Below are 24253 nucleotides of genomic sequence, written 5' to 3' on the forward strand. Positions count from 1 at the left end.
TCTAAGACCTCTCCTACCCTTAAAGAAGCCAAAGACCTCACCATTCAAAGCCAAGGAATAAGAAGGAGAGGTGACACACTCCATTATCAATTTAATACAATTTGTTGGGAAATTTAACCCCTCAAGCATCTCATGAAGGAATTGCCACTCAATGGAGTCATACGCCTTCTGCAAATCAATCTTCATTATTAATCTTGGGGAACAAGCTTTCCCATTATATAATTTGATCAAACCCTGGCAAATAAGGATGTTTCCAACAATATCTCTCCCCTTAACAAAAGCACTTTGGGCAGGATTGATAATAGCAGGAAGAATTTGACTTAGCCTACCACAAATGACTTTGGCAAGGCATTTGTACACTGTGTTACAGCATGCAATTGGCCTAAACTGTAGCACAGTGGCAGGCAACTCCACCTTTGGGATGAGAGTCAAAATAGTGTTGTTAGACTCTTTCAAAACATTCCCAGTCTCATAAGCATTTACGATCGCCTTACACACTTCGATCCAACTATATGCCGCTATCCTTGAAAAATTGGCTACTATAGCCATCGTGGCCCAGGAGCCTTGGTGCCTGGAATAGAAAACATAGCAGCCTTAATCTCCTCATCGAGTCCACTGGAGCACTCAACATCTCCCTCTGTTCATCGGTCAAACACTCGCCCAGATTTTATAACTCCAGGTTTCACGTGCTTAACTTCAGTAGATGTACCTAGTAAACCCTTGTAGAACTGTTCAAAAGCCACTTTGATGTCCTCGGTGTAGTGCACAGCTTTCCAAAGAAGATCGAAATTTGATACACCCTATTCATTGACCTCCTTCTTTTGATACTTTAGTGAAAAAATGAAGTGTTAGAATCCCCATCTTTAACCCAACTTTCTTTGGCTTTCTGAGCTAGATACATCTCCCTAGCCTTCCTTAAACCCATCAGCTCCTGAGCACAAGCTCTTTCAGCTTTACACATCTCATTGTTAAGTGGATCATGCCTTAATTGCTCCTGAAAGTTCTGAAGAGCAATTTCAGTGACATGGGTTAAATTCTCAATGTCACTGAATTGCTCTCTATTCAACTCCTACAACCTGTGCTTCAGACCTTTGAGTTTTTTGGTGACCCTAAACATAGGAGAGCCATCAATATCCTCCTGCCATCTATGTTGCACAACCTCATCAAAATTATCAGCAAGTGCCCAGATATTGAAGTACTTGAAAGGTGCCTTTTTCCATGCACTGGTCCTATTGAACTGGATCACACAAGGACAGTGATCAAAATGCCCCTCAGGGAGGAATTGAGCCACTGAGTCAGGAAACCTCTGAAGCCAAGCATCATTAATCAGCACCCTATCTATCTTACTATAAACTCTAGTCCCATCATCTTGCTTGTTGTTCCAAGTGAAATAGGACCCAATCATTTTCCCTTCTTGTAACTGACAGTCATCCAAGGCTTTCCTCATAGGTAAGATCTCAGCCAATGTAACATCAGTTCCTCCAATCCTTTCCCCCATTCTCATTACACTATTGAAATCCCCACCCACAAGCCAAGGACCATTAGCTGTGGTGGCATAATTCCTCAAATCCTGCCATAAGCTTTCTCTCTCACCAATTTTATTAAAACCATACACTAGAGTAAAGTAGAAGACAGATCCTTACATCATGTCCTTCACTTGTGTATGAATACATTGAGCAGTTGTATGAAGCATGTCCACCTGGAAAAGTTTAGGATTCCACAAAAGCCAAACTCTCCCCCCTTTGTGAAAACTATTATTAGTACAAATAGCCCAATCACCACACATATTATTCCTAGTATTAATCCACTTATCCCCTTTTATTTTAGTTTCTAACAAACCAAACAGCCCAACATTATTCTGGTGCATAAACCACCTTATTTCATTTTGTTTGGAAATGCTGTTCAGTCCTCTCACATTCCAGAAGCCCAGACTACCCATTATCAGGTAGGCTCCTCTGACTAACCATTTTCTGCTGACAATCATTTTTGACTTTCTGAATGGACAAAGTGAGTGCATCCATAAAGGTGATCCCCCTGGGTGTAAAAATCCTGGCCTCACCTGCATCATTCCTGAGCATCCTAGTAAGAAATATCCTAGGTGCAGACTGTGCAGTAGACCCTTGTTCATTACCCCCATTTGTACCCCCATTAGCTTTGTCACCACACTCTGCTCGTCTGACAGGCACACTAGGTGTCACCAGCTGCACTACAGGAGAGACAGGTTTTGGAGTGGTAACTGGAATAGGAGTCTTTGGAGCCTTTTTAGGAACTGTAGGAGCCTTCTGTTTAGGCCTCCATACCTTCTTCACTTTAGCATCACTCTCCTTCCTACAATGATCAGCTAAGTGACCCATTCCTTTATATTTCACACAGCTAAGAGGCAGCCAATCATAAACAACCCTAATCCTCTGAGTGTTTCCTAGTTCATCCAGAAACACTAACTCAGTAGGGAAAGGCTGTCCAACCTTGACCTCAACCATGACCCTAGCATAGCCCAGAAAAGCCTTATGAGTCGTAGCATCATCACATTTGATGAACTTCCCTACCAACCCACTAATTTTCTGCAGGCACACACTACCCCAAAATTTGATGTCTAAGCCGTAAAGTTTCATCCAGATGGGAACAATGGATATGTCATGTTTAATCAATTCTGCATTTGGACTCCACTCTTTAACGATTACAGGCTTATTATCAAACATAAGGTGGCCATTGTTAACAACCTCCTGCTGTTCTTCCTTAGTCTTAAACCGCACAAGGAACAAACCATTAGGCATGAACGATATACGGTCAATCCCATAACTTTGCCAAACTCTTTTCACAAACCCAGAAATAACAGAACTCGGAGGATTCGCACCCAAAATGTAACAATAAACCGCAGTAGACCAGTACTGAATCTCACCTACTACATCATCAGAAGAGAGGCGGAGTGCTGGCGGTTGCAATTTATCCTCATCTTGTGATACAGCTTCCTCCTCGTCATCAATATCCTCCACTATAACTTCCAATTCAGACTCAAAATCAGCCGAATTATATCGTAAATTGATCTTCCTCGGAGATTTTGATCCTGAAGCTATCCCTTTGCTGCTACTAGCTACATTAGTATCTACTTGTTTTTGATTTTTTGAGAATTGAGGCGTTTTTGAAGAAGTAATAGGTGATTTACTGTTTGATTGAAGATTTTTGGTAAAGTTTTTCTTGTGTTTCGCCATTGCTGAAACCTAGAAAACCCTTTTTTAGTTTTTTTGAGGTTTTTCTCTCTCTAAAATCTCTCTCATCTTATTATTATTGGAAATGGTTCTTCAACCATCCTTTAACCGAAGATAAGAGAGGAATGTCATTCCCAATCAAGAGTATGTCATCGACATACAATATCAAGAATATAATCTTGCTCCCACTCGACTTGATATATAAGCATGGTTCCTCGACCGATCGAGTGAAACCATACTCTTTAATCACCTGGTCGAAACGATGATTCCAACTCCGAGAAGCTTGCTTAAGTCCATAAATGGAACGCTTAAGCTTGCATACTTTATTAGGATGTTCAGGATCTATGAAACCTTCGGGTTGCACCATGTACAACTCTTCCTCCAAATAACCGTTTAAGAAGGCGGTTTTCACATCCATTTGCCAAATTTCATAGTCATGAAATGCGGCAATCGTTAAGATTATCCGAATGGAACGTAGCATGACTACAGGTGCAAAAATCTCATCATAATACAATCCATGCACTTGAGTGAAACCTTTTGCCACTAGTCGTGCCTTATAGGTATCTGGTTGCGCGTCTACAGAATGCTTTATTTTGTAAAGCCATTTGCACTGTAGAGGTTTTACCTTATTAGGTAAATCAACAAGATCCCATACGTCATTCTCATACATGGAGTCCATCACGGATTGCATGGCTTCGAGCCATAGCTTTGAGTCGGAACAGGTCATAGCACCTTTATAGGTAGCGGATTCATTACTCTCTAGGAGCAAAACGTCATTCTCCTCGACCATACCAATGTATCTGTCCCGAGGGTTAGAGACTCTACCCGACCTCCTAGGTTCCTGAGGAATATTAACCGTATCATCAATTGGAGGAATAACTTCCTCCATCGGTTTCTCGGTTGTTGGTTCTGGAATCTCCGACAGCTCGTAGGTTCTATTACTTGTCTTGTTCTCGAGAAATTCTTTCACTAAGAACGTCGCACTAGCCGCAACAAAAACTCGATGTTCGGTAGGCGAGTAGAAGTAATGACCAAACGTTCCTTTTGGATAACCTATAAAGTATGTCTTGACCGATCGCGGGCCGAACTTATCCTCGTGTCTCCACTTGACATAAGCCTCGCAGCCCTAAACCCGAATAAAGGACAAGTTAGGGACCGTTCCCTTCCACATTTCATATGGAGTCTTGTCGACAGCTTTAGTTGGACTTCGGTAAAGTATAAGAGCACCTGACAAAAAACCGAAATCCCATAATGAATCAGGCACTGCCGTGTGACTCATCATGGATCGAACCATATCAAGTAAGGTTCGATTTCTCCGTTCGGACACACCATTTAATTGAGGTGTTCCAGGTGGAGTTAACTGCAAAACGATTCCACAGTCTTTAAGGTGTTGATCAAACTCATTTGAAAGATATTCGCCACCCCGATCTGAACGGAGCGCTTTAACCTTTCTACCCAGTTGGTTCTCAACCCTGTTCTGCTATTCCTTGAATTTCTCAAAGGACTCACTTTTATACTTCATCAAGTAGACATATCCGTATCTACTCAAATCGTCCGTGAAAGTGATAAAATATCTATAGCCATCTCTAGCGGTAATTGACATAGGTCCACAAACATCAGTATGTATGAGTCCTAATAGGTCACTAGCGCGCATTCCAACACCTTTGAAGAAAATTCGAGTCATTTTGCCAATGAGACATGATTCACACGTGCCATATGTAGAAAAATCGAATGCGGGAATAGTCCCATTATCGACGAGTTTCTTTACACGTTTCTAATTTATGAGTCCCATTCGACAATGCCATAGATAGGTTTGATCTTTGTCACCAACTTTTAATTTCTTATTATTCACGTGTAATACTTCCGTGGTTTTATCTAAGATGTAAATTCCATTCATGGAAACTGCTTTGCCATAAATCATTTCATTGAAAGAGAAAATACAGCTATTATCCTTTATTAAAAATGAAAAACCGTCCTTATCAAGTACGAAAACTGAAATAATGTTCTTAGACAAACTGGGTACATAGTAACAGTTATTTAAAAATAACTCAAAACCACTAGGGATTTGGATTACATATGTTCCCTTCGAGACAACAGCAACTCTAGCTTCATTCCCGACTCGCAGGTCCACATCACCCTTTCCGAGAGGTGTGATGTTTCTTAGGCCCTGCAAATGATTACACAAATGAGAACCACAACCAGTATCAAGTATCCAAGTTCCGAAACTTGCATGGTTAATATCAATCATATGAATATAAGATGACATACCAATAGGAGTGACGCGGCCTGCTTTTATGTCCTCATGGTACATAAGACAGTTCCTCCACCAATGTCCATTCTTCTGACAATGGTGGCACTCAATGTCACCACCCTTGCTCTTTGCCTTGCCCTGTGAGCCACTAGTCTCACCAGGCCCACTATTACCATTTCCTGGCTTCTTGAACTTTGGCTTACCTACAGTTAGGTCGCCTGGAGCTTTGCCCTTACCTTTACCCTTGTTGGAAATCGTGAGAACATCCTGCTTCATGCTCCCACTCAATTTCATATCCTTCTCGGTCTGTACAAGAAGTGAGTGTAGCTCATGAGGACTTTTCTTTAAGTCATTCATGTAGTAGTTCGCCTGAAAAGAGTAAAACCATTATGAAGAGAATGAAGCATTCGGTCAATGACAATGCTCTCACTGATTTTGCAATCAAGTGCCTCCAATTTCTCGACATTCTCAATCATGTTAAGAATGTGTGGGCTAATCGGTTGGCCCTTTTGGAGTTTCCCATCAAAGAAGCGACAGGTATGCTCATAAGTAACGATTCTCGGTGCTTTTGAGAACTCGTTAGTGAGCGTGGTGAAAATATTGTTTGCACCTTGGGCAATGAAGCGTCTCTGCAAAATGGTTTCCATTGCAAAGATGAGTACGTTCTTTATCACACCCACTTCCATGACGAAATCACTATAAGCAAGTGACTCGTTAACTCCTGCATTGGGGCCTGGGTTTACCGGTATTGGCTCAGTTAAGTACTTGAGCTTACCGTCAGCAATGGCAGCATTCCATAGTGCTGCCTCCCAGTCCGCAAATTTGGACCCATCATTCTTCAGTCGTGTGAACTGATTCATGTTGTCCATAAAAACTTTAAGCCAGGACTCGCGTCCAAGTGTGGCACTCGGCATTGGGATTTCGTTATTTCCAGCCATTTGTTGTAACAGTAATATAAACGTGTTCTACAATGCGAAAAGAAGAATAAATAAAAAGCATATGCATCGATTTTAATTTAAGTCTAATGCAATAACTGTTATAAGCTAAGACTCAAGCATTTATATAATTGTCCTCCCTCAAGAATTATATAAATGATCTCAAGACTCAATTATCTGTAAATTGATAAGCCAACCTTTTGGCTAATTCTACTGTTAGAATTCTTGGTCGATAAATTTCTGTAAATTCTATCTTTAGTCCATCATAATCACGAGAAACTCTTCGGACTATAATGTTGAGATAAACTAAGTCAACACAAACTACTTACCCAACGTGGAAGGGGTCATATTATGCCTACCGACGAAGAAGGGATTCATAGTTGTTTGCCCTTCTAAAGACTAGTCTCAATTTCCGTTTTAGAGGAAGATCCCATCAACTTTGTTTTAATTCATTTTAAGTAAACTAATATCTAGCATGCGTGAATGAATAAACTAAGGTGATGGCTTAAACTGAGTGACATGTGTATGTCTATGAAAACTAACATACAATCTATATGAGTCAATTTTCATGCATTTTAGTAGGTGGTTTGGTTTTAGGCGGAAAATGATGCATAAACTATCATGTGAATGAAAAGCAATGAGAACGAAAACGTAAAAACAATAAAAAGTCCTAGTGTGGCCTATCTACCAAAATGAACATTAAATACAAATTTGGAATCCATCCTTGGACCCGAGAAGCTTGTCTTGATGTTCCATCTTGGTCCATGTAGCGGGAGTGAGCTCCAATCTCCATCTTTAGTCTTCTTTAAAATTACAATTTAAATTACATAATAAACCTATTTATATTTTAATTTCAAAACCGTAATAAATAAAGAAAACCAAATGGAGATACGAGATCTCAAATTACATTAAAAATTATGTTCCCATCATTACGAAAACATAATTTGACTAAGGCCACACTAGGTATTACAAATTACAACCGATTACAAAAATACGTAAATAAAACCATTCAACGATTCATTCAACTAAAATAAAAAGCATCAACTAAAAAAATTAAACATGCAAGACATAATTCTTTAATTATGTAGGTTAATTTTACCCAAACCACCTATTTAAATGATCAAATTAAGTGACAATTCCTCAATTAATCACATTAATTTTAATCTTAATTCACATTAAACTTGTAATATGAATTTAATCCAATCATTATTTTAAACCTCTTTAAAATAATTAGGTATCTATGAATTATGAACCGCTTCAAAATAATTTATCATACATTGTAAATTTAATGTATAATCATTCTAGGCCAAAACAAACCAAACAAAAAAACGAAAACAAACCCTTTTTTATTTGGGTCTCGGTAAAAAAAAAAGGAAAAGCAAAATAGTGTTTTTATTTTCTTTTGCTCTCGGCTGAAAAAAAAAAAAACAAGACAGCCATTTTTTTTAATATACTCGGCAAAAACAGAAACAGCCCCCAAAAAAAAATTTTCTCGGTTTTTCAGCAAAAACCGAAAGGAAAAATACAATTTTTTTTTTTTTTAATTCTGCCCAACGTGAACAGTAACAGAAACAGAAAAAAAAAATTTCTCTCTTTTCTCGACAAAAAAAATACAAAAACAGCCCTAAAAGTTTCTTTTCAATTCGGCATTATACCCTAAATTGCAAAAACATGATATTGATGAACAAAATCGTTTATTGTTGCTATTAACAAGATTGACATATTCACCTTATAATTTAAACATGTAAATTTATGAAACATGATTCTAAACAACAATTTAGAACCATTTATGCCAAAAACAATATAGCAAAAAACAATTTATCATCAACAATTAGACGATTTCCGTTTACATTATAATTTAATCTTCATTAAATCAAACATCTACAAATTTATCATATGATTATTTTAACTGATTAAAACAACAATATGAAAAATCAAAATGGAAATAAGTCATCAAACAAGGAAAAAAAACGGCTGAAAAAAATATCTTCTCGGCTAAAAAAAAAATTTCAGCCGAACACTTTTTTTTTTTCGAAACCCTAAAAATTTTTTACATCCAATTTTACGAAAATCATCAAAATAAAATTCGTGGCCTTGGCTCTGATACCACTTGTGGGAAATAATCTGTATACTTCCCTTATTATTAAGGATTATAACGAATTTATAAAGATGATTACGAGTCATAAAATAAAATGCATAAACAAAAGTAGAGAATGAAGAAACAACCTTCGGTCCTAGCAAAATCGGCCTAAGAACAATATCGCAATGATATTCACCTATCAGTTGCACACAAGATGATATGAGATATGCCCTTTGCTTCTTGCTAGAATCGATCCCAAATTAACTGATAAATTTTTAGGTTTTGTTTTGTGTTTTTCTTTAATGAGAGGAGCCTAGGTCAAATTAGGTTAGAAAAATCCTCTCCTTAATCTCCCTTTAACCGTGTAGGTTGAGTGATTAGGGTAAAATTTTTTTCCTTTTAATTTTTCGGCCCATATATCCGAAAATAAGAGGATATTTCTTCTTATTTTCGGTTTTAGCAACAACCACAAATTAGGATAAAATCCTCTTATTTTTGGTTATTCTAAAATTATATATAATGTGTAAATTTTATTAATTGTCATACATGTTGTCCGGTTTTAATAAGTCCATACATAACTGATTGTAGTCGATTTATTATGTCCGGCCTGACAACATATATTATAACAATCTCGTGTAAAATATACTTTAACTATAAATATTGCATATTTATAATTAGCTAATTAAATATAACCGATTACATTTAATTACAAATTAACATATTAATTCGTCCAAGCTAACATTATATACACTAATTAAATATAACATAATATATTCAATTTACAAATTGACAAATAATTCGTCTCAGCTAATATTATTTAATCGGCATTAAATAATCGTCTCATCAACACGTTGACTAACTGTTTAGTCATATAAGGCATCAATGTGATTACATTTCCATAATCACATCTCTCAAACACATCCTTTAGGTGTGACTTTTAGGGACCAGTTGATTACCGCCATCAGTATGATAATAACGTCAAACTTTCTAGCAAGCCAACCGTTATTAGGTAATCGTTAATCAACTGATAAAATACGAAGTATACCCTTGTGAACCTATAAGAGATTTCTTAATGTTATCACACTAATTTGTGGAGGACACAAGCTCCAACAGTTCTTTCATGGTTTCCTCAACCTCCCACGTGGCCTCTTCTACTAGATGGTTAGACCACAATACTTTCACCAACGCCGTCTCCCCACGTCTCAGTGTTCCTTATCTTTCGATCTAGGATCTCTTTTGGTGTTTCCACATATGTTAAGGCATCATCCAAATTTATTATCTCTGCCTCAAGTACTTGGGAAAGGTCATATGTATTTAAGCAATTGAGACACATGAAAGACGTTGCGAACTCGGTCCAAGGCCGGGGGAATAAGGTATAAATCGACTTACAAACAAAGTGGGTGAACAAGGGAGAAACGATGGCAAGAATCCTTCACTTGGAGATGAGGTTTTAGAGGATAAGTTTGGTAAGTGTTTTAGAGAGAAATTAGAAAGTTTAGAGAGTGGTGGGATTGGTTGGGGAGTTGATTTAGGTGAGGAAATCTGAAAAGATAAGATTCGAAAGCGACACTCCATCAACCAATCTTCTAGCGTAAAACAGATTTGACCGGTCACTCGGTCGAGTGGTCGGTCCACTCGATCGAGTGGGAGTTCCACTCGGTCGAGTAATGGATGGTCACTCGGTCAGTCGAGTGACCAACTTTTAAAACTTCCAACCTCTGGCCAAAACCCACTCGGTCGAATGGGGCTCCACTCGGCCGATTGGATGGTCTACTCGGTCAAGTAAGGTCTTTATAAATGCCCATCCTAAGTCTCTATTATTATTTTTATTATTATTATTATTGTTGTTATTATTATTATTATTATTATTGTTATTATTATTATTGTTATTATTATTATTGTTATTACTATTATTGTTATTACTATTGTTGTTACTACTATTATTATTACTACTACTATTATTACTACTACTACTACTACTACTACTACTACTACTACTACTACTACTACTACTACTACTACTACTACTACTACTACTACTACTACTACTACTACTACTACTACTACTATTATTATTATTATTATTATAGAAGGATGCACGCAGCTTTCATAAATAAAATAAAAGTTTACATGAAATTGGTGAGGAGCCGAGAGACAATCTAGGCTCTGACACCCTTAGCAACAGCAAAGCTAAGTCTAGTAAAAATATAAGCAGCCACCCGAACCCCCGCATCCTGAGATACCGAGAATTTCTGGATCCGCTTGGGTAAGGCAACAGCATCCGAACCCAGCTCCCCAAGTGAAGAGAAAGAGAAGGGAAGGAAACCAAAACCAGCTGCCGCACATAAATCCCCATACTTAGAACACTTACACTGAGCAGCATCAACGACAACCCGGCTGGGCACAAAATCCAGCATCCCAGTCTGAGTCAACAGAGAAGACCCTGTCAAATCGACGCACACATCGCGCTCTCTGTCCCAGGAATAAAGCAGCAAATCCGCAGGACGAAGAGAGCCACCATGTCCGTCAACCAACTTGATATCAACCTCCTTACCCGTCGAAATAACAGACCTATAGCAGATGTAGAATAAGGTGTCACGAACAAGGTTGTGTTGATGTTTAACACCAACAATACCAGTACAAGAAACAGTGTGGTCCCCGTAAACATCATCAGCAAAAACCCGAGAGCAAGCAGGATATGGCCTAGATACCGTGAATAACGGAACACCCGGTCGATACCCAAGCACACTAAGATAAGTCCTCCGGTTCAAAGTCTGACCCAACTCAGAAATAGGAACCGCACGCAACCAATCAGAGGAGTGGGCACGGTGATGAGACTTCCACAAAGCAAGCTGACGCGGTGTCAAAGAGAAAACAGACTCTGAAGTAGCAGCAACCGTCGCGAAATATATGTCTGCCAATTTCTTCATAAGTTTGGGGGCAGCAATTTCACTAGGGTGACATAAGATAGCAGAACCGATAGTCTAAGAAAACACCCTTGCAACATCGGCGAAAGTAGGACCAGCATCTACAATACCGGAAGGTTAGACTGCAAACGGGAAGCAAGAAAAGCATAGTGTAAAACATCTCCCGCCGCATAAACACCAAGACCGCCAAGATGAAAAGGGAATGTAGCAATGCGCGACTGCCAATCCCCAAAACCAGGGCCAGACGCGGTGACAATACGTTCCAAGCTGGAACGAAGGGCAACATCGAAAGGAAGATGGGCCTAACCCAAAACACGGGGGGAGAAAGTACGAAGAGAGAAATAGAGCTTCGAAATACCAGTACAAGCTCGAAGCAGAAGCAAATCACATTGCGGGTCCACAATCCTTGCGACCAAGTCCCTAAGCTTAATGGTCTTAGTCACTCTCTTCGCCACAATCTTACTACTAAAACTAGCACACGTACTGACAGGTCAACCCAAAACAGAGACACCACGCAAGGGCCGGGCAATAGAAGGGGGGAAAACCCCGTGAAGCCGACTCTGAGGATCCTCAATAGGTCAAAAGACCTCAGTCTTGGAGACATTAAGATGCAGTCCAAAACGAGGGCCATCCGCCATAATCAAATCCAAAACCCTCCCCACCTCCAATGTGTCCCCAACCATGGTGCCATCATCCAAGTACCACGCCTGCATAGTAAGGTCAAAAGATTCCCGGATTTTGCACACCAAGGGATGAAACACCAAAGCGAAAAGCAAAGTGCCCAAAGGATCACCCTGCTGGACACCCAGACAAGACCACAAGCAATGCTCCCCATAAAAAAGACAGGCAGGGCTGGAGTAACAAAACTTCACTCAATGGGAAAGAACCGGGCAACGACGGCGGACTTCCAGAAGCATAGTCGCACGATCAACAAGGTTGAAAGCATTCTGGAAATCTACCAACAACATAGAAAGTCCCACCTCGGCACCACGAGCCTCAATGAGCCGATTCAAGGCATGCAAGATAGCCTCTCCTCCACCGGACACACCCACCCCAAACTGAAGACCAGCAAAATAAGAGGACAGAGAATGACCAACTAAAAAAGCACCAACCTTTAAGACAAGCCGTCTCCAAACAGGGCCAACAGCAATAGGACGAACACCACCACCTAGTTTAACAAGCGCCGTGAGAGGGGTGTTTACAATGTACTCACCTAGAGCGAGAGGACACCGGCCCTCAAGAAAAAGATTAACCACGCTAGTAATAGAAGTGATCAAATCTTCAGAGATAGCCACAACAGCGCTACTCAAACAGTCCATAATGTGTTGTGCACGAAACCCATCCCTCCCACAAGAAGTACCGCGTGGGAAGCTCTGGATCATATCCAAAACCACTGTCGAAGAGGCAACCAGAGGATGATCATCCCTCGACAAAGCATGTAATGAAGGAGGTGGGGCGACAGGATGCTTCTCACGCAAGGCCACAAGAGTGGCATCGGAGTAAGGGGCGACCCAGAGGAAGAAAGCACCCGAACAGCAGTAGTATAGTGACCATCACAAATCTTCCGCCGACATTGTCGGAGGTTAATCTCACTTAAATCAAGATCCTCCTCCACATGAAAAGAAGAATGACCCTCATCCAAACACTCCCACAACAGCTGCAAACCTCCCCCAGGTACCCCCCAAGCGAGGATAGCCCTAGTAATACTCTCCTCCTGACGCTGGCGCCAAATAACTGTCCTACACTCAAGATTACTCCAAGGAGAGAAGGTCCTAAGCAGACAAAGAGGCAACACAAGCAAACGAATCCAGCAGGAGAGGTCACCAGGAGAACTATCCACGTCATCCAAAGACCCCCTCAAAGCACGAGCAAACCCAAGCCGACACTTAAGAGGTATAGATTTCACGGTGCGAAGGCCCAAAAATAACAAACGATCAAGCGAAGGTATAGACCACTGAACAAGCTCAACCCCATCATTAGACGAAATAACCGATGGAGACGAAGCCGGAGGTCTAGGGATACCCTAAATGACAAAACTATAGAGGCCGTCAACACGCTCCGGAGGCGCCACAATATCACCCCGACTATGCCGACATCAAGCGCGAATGGTACGGGTTTTAAAACACACCCCACAAAACCAGAGCCCCATCCGTCTCAAAGTACTCTCGGCATTAGAGAAAACAGTCAAACTATCAGTAAGAGTCTGACGCGTAAGTCCCAACGCACCATCATGACAATGTCGGTCCTGAAAATGCTTCTGCCATGTAGCCTTAGTAAGGCCCTTACCAAAACCATCCGGACATGCACGAAGACTCGAAAAAGGACAATGATACCGCACAAGCTCGGGCATGAAGGAAGAAGCAAAACCCCACACCCAACCTCCACAAAAACCAATTATTATTATTATTATTATTATAATTATTATTATTATTATTTGTAACAAACGGTGGGGTTTTAGAATTCTAGCCTAGCATTTATTTTAGCATTTACTATTAGATGTTTTATTTGGCGTATTATTAATAAATGAAAAAACTGGCTATTTAGTTGTAAACTTTAGATCGATTCCCTTTATCTATTCTTTCGAATTTCAAAAGCCAAAGCAAATGTCTTTCTATTTATATATTAGGATAAGAACTCAATCGGGTTGTATCCTGTGAAGGATTGCCTACATATTCATTGAAAATGAAATCAAACACAGAACGTAGTTCAAAATAAGAAATGTAAAGGAATAATTGTTCGAAACAAGAGCTTGTAATGAACGTAGGAAATAAGCATGGTCCTTTACATACTCTTTAAAAAAATGCAATTAAGTTATTTAATGATACTGAGATAAATAAATAAAAAGTGTCAAAACGCAAGAGCGAGGTGACACGCTTATTCTAAGGATGACCAAATTGGTCTAGATTTGAGGTCTATTCTAACCGCACCCTCTGACAGGCCTATTCTAAAAATGTCATGCATGGCGCGTTTTGAGGTCTATTCTAAGGGTAATATCGCTTAAGTTGGTCTAGATTTGTCGGATTTGAAAACTCATTCACGTCTAGGTTTGTAATTCTAACCGCACCCTCTTAGAGTATGTATTTGACTAGGTAAAGCCTGGCCCAATTAGGGTTGAATTTCACTCTTGGGTCGACTGGCAGAAGAGCTCGGGCAGATTTGAGCATTAGGTCCACCTCTTTCATGTTCCGTTGTTTGAGTTTCTTGTTGAAGGCTCTCCAAATTCGTGCTTGATATGTTTGGACATTATGCAAGGCACGTAATCTTCGTTCGTCCCAGAGGACGCGTTCTTCATACCTATCCATATTCCATTCTACTTATGGGATTTGGCTTTCAAGTAGAATGCGCAGAGACGGGATTTCCAGCTCTACTGGTTGTACGGCTTCCATACCATATGTTTGATATCCCCATAATGCAAAGGGTATTTTGTTGGGCCAGTCACGATAGTTGTTGGTCATTTTCTTGAATATCATGACGACTTTTTTATTTGCTGCTTCTACCGCACCATTAGTCTGAGGTCGATATGGTGATGCACAATTTTATACCAGGCCAGCAACAGTTCAGTTTCTCCTTGAAAATGGGACCCGTTGTCACTTATTATATCATGTGGGCACCAATATCAACATATGATATTGGTTTGTATGAACTTAGCCACATGTTTTCACATTAGAGTTCTGCAGGAGACTGCCTGTACCCATTTTGTGAAGTAATCGATGGCCACTAAAATTAAACAATGACCTCCCGTTCCACCTGGAGTGATTTTCCCGATAATGTCGATTCCCCAAATAGAAAATGGCCAAGGAGATGTCATCGTGTATAGTAGAGATGGTGGGACGTGTTGCATGTTCCCGCAGCTCTAGCAATTGTGGCAATGTCTTACATATTTGATGCAATCCATTTTCATTATCGTCCAGTAGTAGCCTAGAGTATGATTTTCTTTGCCATCATTGGTCCACTCATATGTGGACCTCACTCTCCATTATGGACTTCTTCCATAATTTTCTTTGCTTTCAAATGATCAACGCAAATCAAAATGACGCCTTGTGGCGTTTTCTTGCACAACTCTCCTTGATTTAAGACACACTGAGATACTAGTAAATGTATTGCTCGCTATCCCCTCTTATCCATATCTGGTGGGTATTTGCCGTTGAGCTTGTAATTCAAAACAGCTTGGTACCAAGGCTCCTCTTTATTTTCGTTTTCATCGGTAAGGAAGTAGATAAAAGGTGGTTCAGACCGTCGTTCAATACACAATGGCATTTCTATCATGCTGTCGGGCATCTTGATCAAGATGCGATTTTTGCAAGAGCGTCTGCAAACTGATTTTCTTCTCGAGGTACATGCACGTAGATCATATTAAGCTTTGAAATGAAGCGACTTAAATATTGTACCTTGCCCAGGAAGCCTCGAACTTCCTTTTCTGTCTGTGGCTATGGCATCTCGATTAGAGCCTTGATCTTGGATGGATCAATATCTATCCCTCTGACTGACTACATATTCCAATAGTTTGCCGGACGTGACCCTGAATGTGCACTTATGAGGATTAGGTCTCATGTTGAACTTGCGTAATCAGAGAAAGAACTTACGAAGGTTGGCGATGTGACTTTGCTTGTCTTTGGGCTTAACGATCATGTCATCTACATATACCTCTACCTCCTTGTGCATCATGTCGTGCAATAGGGTAGTCGCGGTGCGCTGATATGTTGATCCAGCATTGATTAACCCAAATGGCTTAACGGTGTGACAGTAGGTACCCTATTGAGTGACGAACGTCATTTTATACATGTCTTCTTCAGCCATCATGATCTAATTGTATCCTGCATACCCATCCATGAAAGAAAGGAGTGCGTGATCCACTGTATTGTCTACTCGTTTGTCTATGTGTGGTAGTGGGAAGTCGTCTTTTGAACTAGCTTTGTTGAGATCCCTGAAATCAACACAAACCCGGATTCGCCCATCCTTTTTGGGTACAGGGACTATGTTAGCCACCCAGTCTGAATACTTGGAAACTTTGACGAATCCGGCTTTGAATTGTTTCTCTACTTGTTCCTTGATTTTGAGAGCCCATTCAGTCCTCATTCGGCGAAGCTAAAAATTTACAGGCTTGAAACTTGTCTGATTGGGATTCGATGTTCTACAATATCTCTGTATATTCCAGGCATATCCTTGTAAGACCCAGCGAAAACATCTTTGAACTCGTGAAGAATGTCGATGAAGCGAGCCTTTTCAATTGGGTATAGGGTCGTCCCTATCCTAAGTTATTTGGTTACATTCTAATTTTGTCCCTACGTTAATAGGTTCAGTGTTCTCTATAACTGGTGCCCCTTCCCCTCTTTTAATATTTCTTTGATTATGTAGGGAGGTAGTTCGATTGAGTCTTGGCCAGGATCTTCCTGAGTATCATCATAAACAAAATTGCAATCAAGATAACACGAAGAGTATGCAGAGTCAGACTTATTCATATTAATGTTTGAAAATAGCTGAAACAATTAGGCCATCTGCGCAGTAGTCAGTGGCGGCAGAGGGACAGTTGATGGGACATTCCCCAGGTTACTGTTACTAGACGATGTTCTTCTATGAGAAATGACGGGATGGGGAGTGACAACAAGAGGAGACTCTTTAGTGACTTCTCTAGACTTAGACTTAGTCTCCAACTCCAACTATGTCTCCAACTCAGACTCGAACTCATCGTTTTCTGGTTCTCCTTTGAACACCTCTCCTTCTCCAGTTGTGAGCTTGAAGAGCCTTCCTTGATTATTGGTCCATTTGATCGATTTTCTCCATCCTTTCTATTGACTGGCTGGATCTGCATCTGTGATGAGCGTTGCAGGGTTGAAATGGTCTTCCCGTAGTATCATGGTAATTATCTCATCTTGGGCCGCCCTGACGAATCGATCCTCTTCGAACAAAAGGCCAACAACTTGTTCGTCGAGAAAAGGTGTCAGATGAGCTTTGACGGTATGAACTATTTCTTGAGGAATGAAGTAGCAATCATAGAACACTTCGATTCTGGCTAGCTGGTTGCCTTAGAATATCCAAGGTTCAGGAAACCCGTGAAAAGATTCATGGTCTCCTTCTTTGATAAAATACTCATTCAGTGTAGGTTAATACAGTCGTATTTTGACCCCTTGATGATTGTGATCATGAACTTGAGCAAGCATTTCGAAAGCCTCTGCTTTTGTAGGTTGTATACGAATCCTAATGGTATCTTCTAGGAGTCGCCCTCCTTAAAAGATGGGAAGTACTATTCCTGATTGGGTTTAGTGGCATTACTTGGAAGTATCCCTGTGATTTGAGAATGTGGTTAATGAGGAAGGCTGTTGCAACCCTATCAAAGATAAACCCAAGGGGTCTCTAACTAATGCAGCTAGGGAAGTCGGGGTCAAATCCACAGGGAAGTTATGTTGCTATCTACTTGCTAATCTAAGTCTGTTGCTGTCACAAATGGGGGTTTAGATATGATAACTAAATTAAACAACGAAAATTAAATAAGTCTAACAGATAAGAGAAATGGACTAGGATGTCGGTTCATCAATGAATCCCAGATAATTGCAGCTAAGGTCACAAATCAATCACATGTATCAGTCTAAGAGGCAGTGAATACGTCCTTTTGGTCCTCTATTCGCCCTAAAATACTACTAACTTAACTTTCACCCTCATTAGAGTATCCTAAAGAATGTAGCGGGTCTCACTCCTTCCAATCTTCCGATCTAGGTCGGGGTTTGCCAAAAACAACTAGAACAATTATGCGCATTAACCGTCTAATCATAATTAAATGCTACTTATAACAACAAAGACATGATACTGACAATAGATCTGTAAACCTAATTAGCAGCTATCATCAATTCATTGATTCCCCTAAATCCTAGCGATGTAATTTGCTATGCATAATGAAGTTAATGAAACTAATAACAACTAAAGCAATAATCAATAATAACATAATAATAAGAGGAAAGAAACGAAATAACATAAACCAAGTTAGCAAAAAGATTAAAGGAAGAGAAATTAAGGGAATAAGAGAATTAGAGATGCAAATGGATAAAGAATTAATACTATAATTAAGAAAAGGGAAGAGAAATTACAGAGTTTAAATCCGGAAAATAGGAGAAGAGAACTACGCAATACTAATCTACTCTAATCAACTGCCAATCGTGGAAATAAGAATGAATGCTGAATAACTAAAACCTAATTAGGTCTCTCCTTTTTATAAGAGAGATATTTATTCCCTAAATAAGATAACAAATATAATAAGTAAATAAGTTTACACAATAAAATCTTGCGTCAGATCACAAACTGTTCGATCAAGCACATTGAAACTACTTGATCGATTAACTGCAGCAAAAATCCTCTCAATTGATTGAAAATAGCAGGAGTTCGATCGAGGAATCTTCAGCATCAAAAAGTGTTCGATCGAGCAATTAAGTCAGCAATGAGCTCAATCGAGTTAGCTACCACTGTGTCAGCACATAAAACGTTGATTAGCTTCCAAGATGACTTCACGCATCCCAACGCAAAAGTATTCTCGCTCCAATTCCATCAATCTCCTAAATGCAATCTATAAGGGCAGTTCCAAGCTCAGTTTTGCTCCTTTCGGGTCCATTCCTGCAATTAAAGCCAAACAAACCAAAGTAGACTATTCGGGGCATTTCGTAGCCTAAAACTACGAGAATCGCATAGAAATGCGTGCAAAATACGCACAACGAGTCAATATAAATAGCACGCATCAAACTTCCCCAAACCAAACCTTTGCTTGTCCCCAAGCAAACTATATGCAACTAAGGATCTAATCAAATGGAGTTAAGCTCAGAGCTAGCTAAAAATCATCTACTTAAACTATTTAATGCAATAAATTAACAAAATAGCAACAATGTCAGATGCAAACGAGTTATGAAGATGTTTATGAAAATAGCTGAACCGTCGCCCATGCACGACCTTGAAAATTTGACTCTCATGGGTCACTCTCTCTCAATAAAGCAAAGGGTAAGCGTTTAAATGTAAGAGAGAAAGAAAAATATAGTCGCTCACCTAAACTAAGACCTACATAAACATGCATGCAATCTAATATGATAAACAATTCTAGCTATCGTACACATACATCCATCCAATAAAGGTCCTGTCACATGCCGAATGCTTACAAAAGTTTGGAAATGTGAGGCAATGGGTAAGAAGGGGCAAAACATTTTGAATATTTGGAGGTATAAGCCAAGCTAGTAACCTAAACAAAACCAATAATACTACATTCTGCTTCAAAGCCATCAAAATTAAGCACAAGTGCTTTATTTGGCAAACAATTCACTCAACCAAAATATTAAACTCCTCATATAATAGAATTAGCAACATAGGAGTAGAATAAACTTATTTCTTCTTTTCTTCTTTTTTCAATTCTTTTCTTTTTCCTTTTTTTCTTCTTTTTTCGTTTTTTGTTTAGACATTCTCCTTTTCCAAAACTACCAACTCCCAACTTTATAGTGCAAACCAAATTTGACACAATAAATGATATACCCGCAAAACAAACGCTAAACTAGCTTGACAAGGCAGGGTAAGTTTGGATGTAGTTAAGGGTCAAAAAGGCAAATTTGGCTAATGTGGAGTTGATGGGTAACAATGAAATAAAGGGGTATGTAAGCACCTCGCCTACATGGGACACCGGCCACTAACCCGAATGTATGCAGGCAATATGAAATTAAATTTCATACTTATGCAAATTAATGTCACATGTTATGCAAGGAGTAACTACTCACAATCCTACATGAACTGGTCATGGATCACACCAGTTTATTAAGCTCTAATTCCTTAGAATTTATAAGTAGGTTGCCGAAACATCAGGTCAGGTCTATTCGTTCTGCTAAATTTAAACAAAAACTCGTAGATTATGCAAAAGACATACTCAAAGATGTTAGTTTATGCAAGGCTTAAGCAAAATGACTAAGTGTAGTACAATTTCATCATCGAAAACTACCGTTCCGACTCAACCTATATGCAAAAATAAAGGTGAAATTTTGAATTTTTCAAAAAAATTTTGGTTTTTATAAAAATAAAAAACAATGCATACAAAAATTAAACGTGATAATAGAAATACAATAAAAGAAATAGGCAGACACAAATATGGATGCATATACCCTCCCCAAACCAAACTGTACAATGCCCTTATTGTACACAAAAGCTAACTGCAGCAGCATAAAGGGGAAAGGAAAATGCAAACTAAAGGAAATGAATAAGAAGATAGAAAAAACTAGGAAGACTCACAAGATAGCGTGATAGAGGGACCTCCCCAAACCAGCCAACAGCATGGGGGGGTCGTAGTCATTGGATCTACTTAATTTGCAAATAACATGCAGGAATAGTCGATCGACAACAAGAAGCTCTTGATCGAATAAAGTAAGCTTTCAATCGAGAGAGTAAACAGCTCGATCAAATCGCCCTAAAGTGCAGAATGATCGATCGACCATATAGAAGTGATCGATCAAATAAATACCATGGAAAACCGTTCGATCGAATTTTCCTCTTGCACGCAGCCCAAGGCATCTCCCCCATACCTGAAAATACGCAAATAGCGACCAAAAATTCTACCAAAACCAAGTCTAAATTGTTTTGCAGTCTATAGTTGTGAAAAATAATTATCAAATACGCAACAAAAATCCAAATGAAAAGTTTTAAACTCCGGGTTGCCTCCCGGTCAGCGCTAGTTTCAGATAGGTCCCAGCTCGACCTTCTCCTCATCATCTTCCAAAGCAGCTAAATTTTCCACAACAAGGCTTCTGACTGAATGAAGTCCCCTCGGCGTCCATGAGCTTGAATTTAGGCCTCCACACCATCGCATCAACTGAAGAACAGCAACTCTTCGCAGCGTCATGGCCTCCAGCTTTGGTTTCCTCGCGCGCTTTCTTCTTATACGGCATAGCCTGCACCAAACCTCCATCCGGGTCATCAATTCTTACCGTTCTAGTCTCTAAATTTAACGTACCATGCCCGTCTCCTGGGTCTTTCAACCTGTCAAGACCTGTAGAAGAAGTAATAAAGAGATATTCCTCCAACTTGCTCCCAAACTGGGCAATTAGCTCATCGAAAGGCTTAGCGATGTCGAGACTCCGCAAAAGGTCTTTAAACGTGCTAAACGGCGGCAAGCGATCAGGAAAAGGAACTCTAATCGAATAGGATTGGTTCTTATGTTCCTCTTTATCGTAATCCGTAATAGGCGTAGAAGGCGTAACATCATGCTGCGTAGAACATAAATTCGATCGATTAAGTAAATCACCCAATCGAATTGTTTTATCACACAAAACGTTCGATCAAACACTAAAGTCAGTTCGATCGAGTTGTTCTTCTCCAGCAATGTTCGATCGAATGACAACATCTGGTCGATCGAGTAAGTCTTCCTCCAGATTGCTAGATCAAACACCAATATATGCTCGATCGAATTTCTCTATCGTGACAGCACTTGAATTGACAAAAGATGTTTCTCTTTGAACATTAACTTTAGTCTCCGAGTCATAAACATAAGCATCATCAATAGGCAACTTAGGTCCTTCATAGGGAGGACTACTCCCGGTATGAACAGCATATACCGTCTCAGGCTGCCTAAAAGTTCGCTCGGTAGTTACTTGAGCCAACTAAGTCTCAAGTCTCTTGATAATGGCATTTTTAGCTTGCATAATCTCTTGCGCTTGCAGTGAACGTGTCTTCACTATAGATGTCAATTCAGCAATTTCTTCATTCTTTTTAGCAGGGGGAGGGGTTTGTTGTTGCGGCGGCCAAACAAATGGAGGCTTTTGATAGCCTTGTTGCTGAAATGGATGTGGCGGCACATATGTCGGTTGTTGCGAAGGTGGGGTAAAGTTTGGGTAAGCCCCACAGTAGTTGCCATAGGAATGACTACCTCGTCTACACTGCTTAAACGCATAGACTTCGTCATTCTCCGCCATACAAACAATAGCAATGTGCCTCGCAGCACCACATCTCTCACAGTAGACCACCTGTTGCGCCATAGTATGGAACTGAGGTGGACCACCCCAAGATTGTCTACTCTCCAACTTGTCAGATCTTGCATTCTGAGCTTCAAATTGTGCTATAATTCTGGAGACGTTAGACATCTTGGTAGAAGAATCAACGGTACTCAAGCCTTCCCTTTAACGCTTTTCTCCAAAAATCCTGTCTAAGTAGGAATTGTAGGACCTATCAGAACAAAGCTAGAAGAAAAGATAAGAACCGCCTCAAGAAATAAATTCCTTGAGGCTAAAGACAAACAAAAATAAAGCAATTAAAAAGCATCGTCTCCCCGGCAATGGCGCCAAAATTTGATGAGGATTGTCAGAACCCTATCAAAGATAAACCTGAGGGGTCTCTAACAAATGAAACTAGGGAAGTCGGGGTCGAATCCACAGGGAGGCTATGTTGCTATCTACTTGCTAATCTATGTCTGTCGGTGTCACAAATAGGGGTTTAGATATGATAACTAAACTAAACAGCGAAAATTAAAAGAGTCTAACAGATAAGAGAAAGGGACTAGCATGTCAGTTCATCAATGAATGCCAGATATTTGCAGCTAAGGCACAGATCAATCACATGTATCAGTCTAAGGGGCAGTGAATACGTCCTTTCGGTCCTCTATTCGCCTTAAAATACTACTAACTTAACTTTCGCCCTCATTAGAGTATCCTAAAGAACGTAGCAGGTCTCACTCCTTCCCATCTTTCGATCTAGGTCGGGGTTTGCCAAAAATAACTAGAACAATTATGCGCATTAACCGTCTAATCGTCATTAAATGCTACTTATTACAACAAAGACATGATACTGACAACAGATATGCAAACCTAATTAGCAGCTATCATCAATTCATCGATTCCCCTAAATCCTAGCGAGGGAATTAGCTAGGCATAATGAAATTAACGAAACTAATAATAACTAAAGCAATAATCAATAATAACATAATAATAAGAGGGAAAAAACGAAATAACATAAACTAAATTAACAAAATTAAAGGAAGAGAATTAAGGGAATAAGAGAATTAGAGATGCAAAGGGATAAAGATTTAATACTATAATTAGAAGGGAAGAGAAATTACAGAGTTTAAGATCCGGAAAATAGGAGAAGAGAACTACGCAATACTAATCTACTCAAATCTACTGCCAATCATGGAAATAAGAATGAATGCTGAATAACTAAAACCTAATTAGGTCTCTCCTTTTTATAAGAGAGATATTTATTCCCTAAATAAGATAACTAACATAATAAGTAAATAAGTTAACGCAATAAAATCTTGCTTCTGATCACTAGCTGTTCGATCGAGCACATTGAAACTACTCGATCGATTAACTCCAGCAAAAATCCTCTCGATCGAGTATAGAACCTACTCGATCGAGGAACACCATAATCCCTCTTCTCGACCAAACATAGCAGGAGTTCGATCAAGGAATCTTCAGCATTAAAAAGGGTTCGATCGAGTAATTAAGTCATCAACGAGCTCGATCGAAACAGCTACCACTGTGTCAGCACATAAGACGTTGATTAGCTTTCAAGACGACTTCACACATCCCAAGGCAGAAGTATTGTTGCTCCAATTCCATCCATCTCCTAAATGCAAGCTATAAGGGTAGTTCCAAGCTCAGTTTTGCTCCTTCGGGGTCCATTTATGCAATTAAAGCCAAACAAATTCCTAAAGTAGACTATTCGGGGCATTTCGTAGCCTAAAACTACGGGAATCGCATAGAAATGCGTGCAAAATAAGTACAAAGAGTCTATATAAATAGCACGCATCAGTTAACCACTAGGTTAGAATACGGGTTGAAGTATAGAGGAGCCAACTCACTTTCTATGAGATTGATGATCTGGAATCCTCCTATCTCGTGCACTGGATCCGA

At 39.7% G+C, this 24253-nt stretch overlaps 1 protein-coding gene across 1 annotated transcript; it reads right to left on the bottom strand.

Annotated features, from left to right (window-relative positions):
* Window positions 1-829: 829 nt before the first annotated feature.
* LOC141631817 (uncharacterized) lies at window positions 830-1498 on the bottom strand. The gene is made up of 2 exons (XM_074444439.1): window positions 1109-1498; window positions 830-1003 (listed from the first exon to the last, which is right to left on the bottom strand). The coding sequence occupies exons 1-2, from the start codon at window positions 1496-1498 to the stop codon at window positions 830-832; spliced, it is 564 nt and encodes a 187-aa protein (XP_074300540.1).
* Between the last annotated feature and the right edge of the window lie 22755 nt (window positions 1499-24253).

This window comes from Silene latifolia, chromosome Y (genome assembly GCF_048544455.1).
Source record: "Silene latifolia isolate original U9 population chromosome Y, ASM4854445v1, whole genome shotgun sequence".
Classification (NCBI taxonomy): Eukaryota; Viridiplantae; Streptophyta; class Magnoliopsida; order Caryophyllales; family Caryophyllaceae; genus Silene; species Silene latifolia.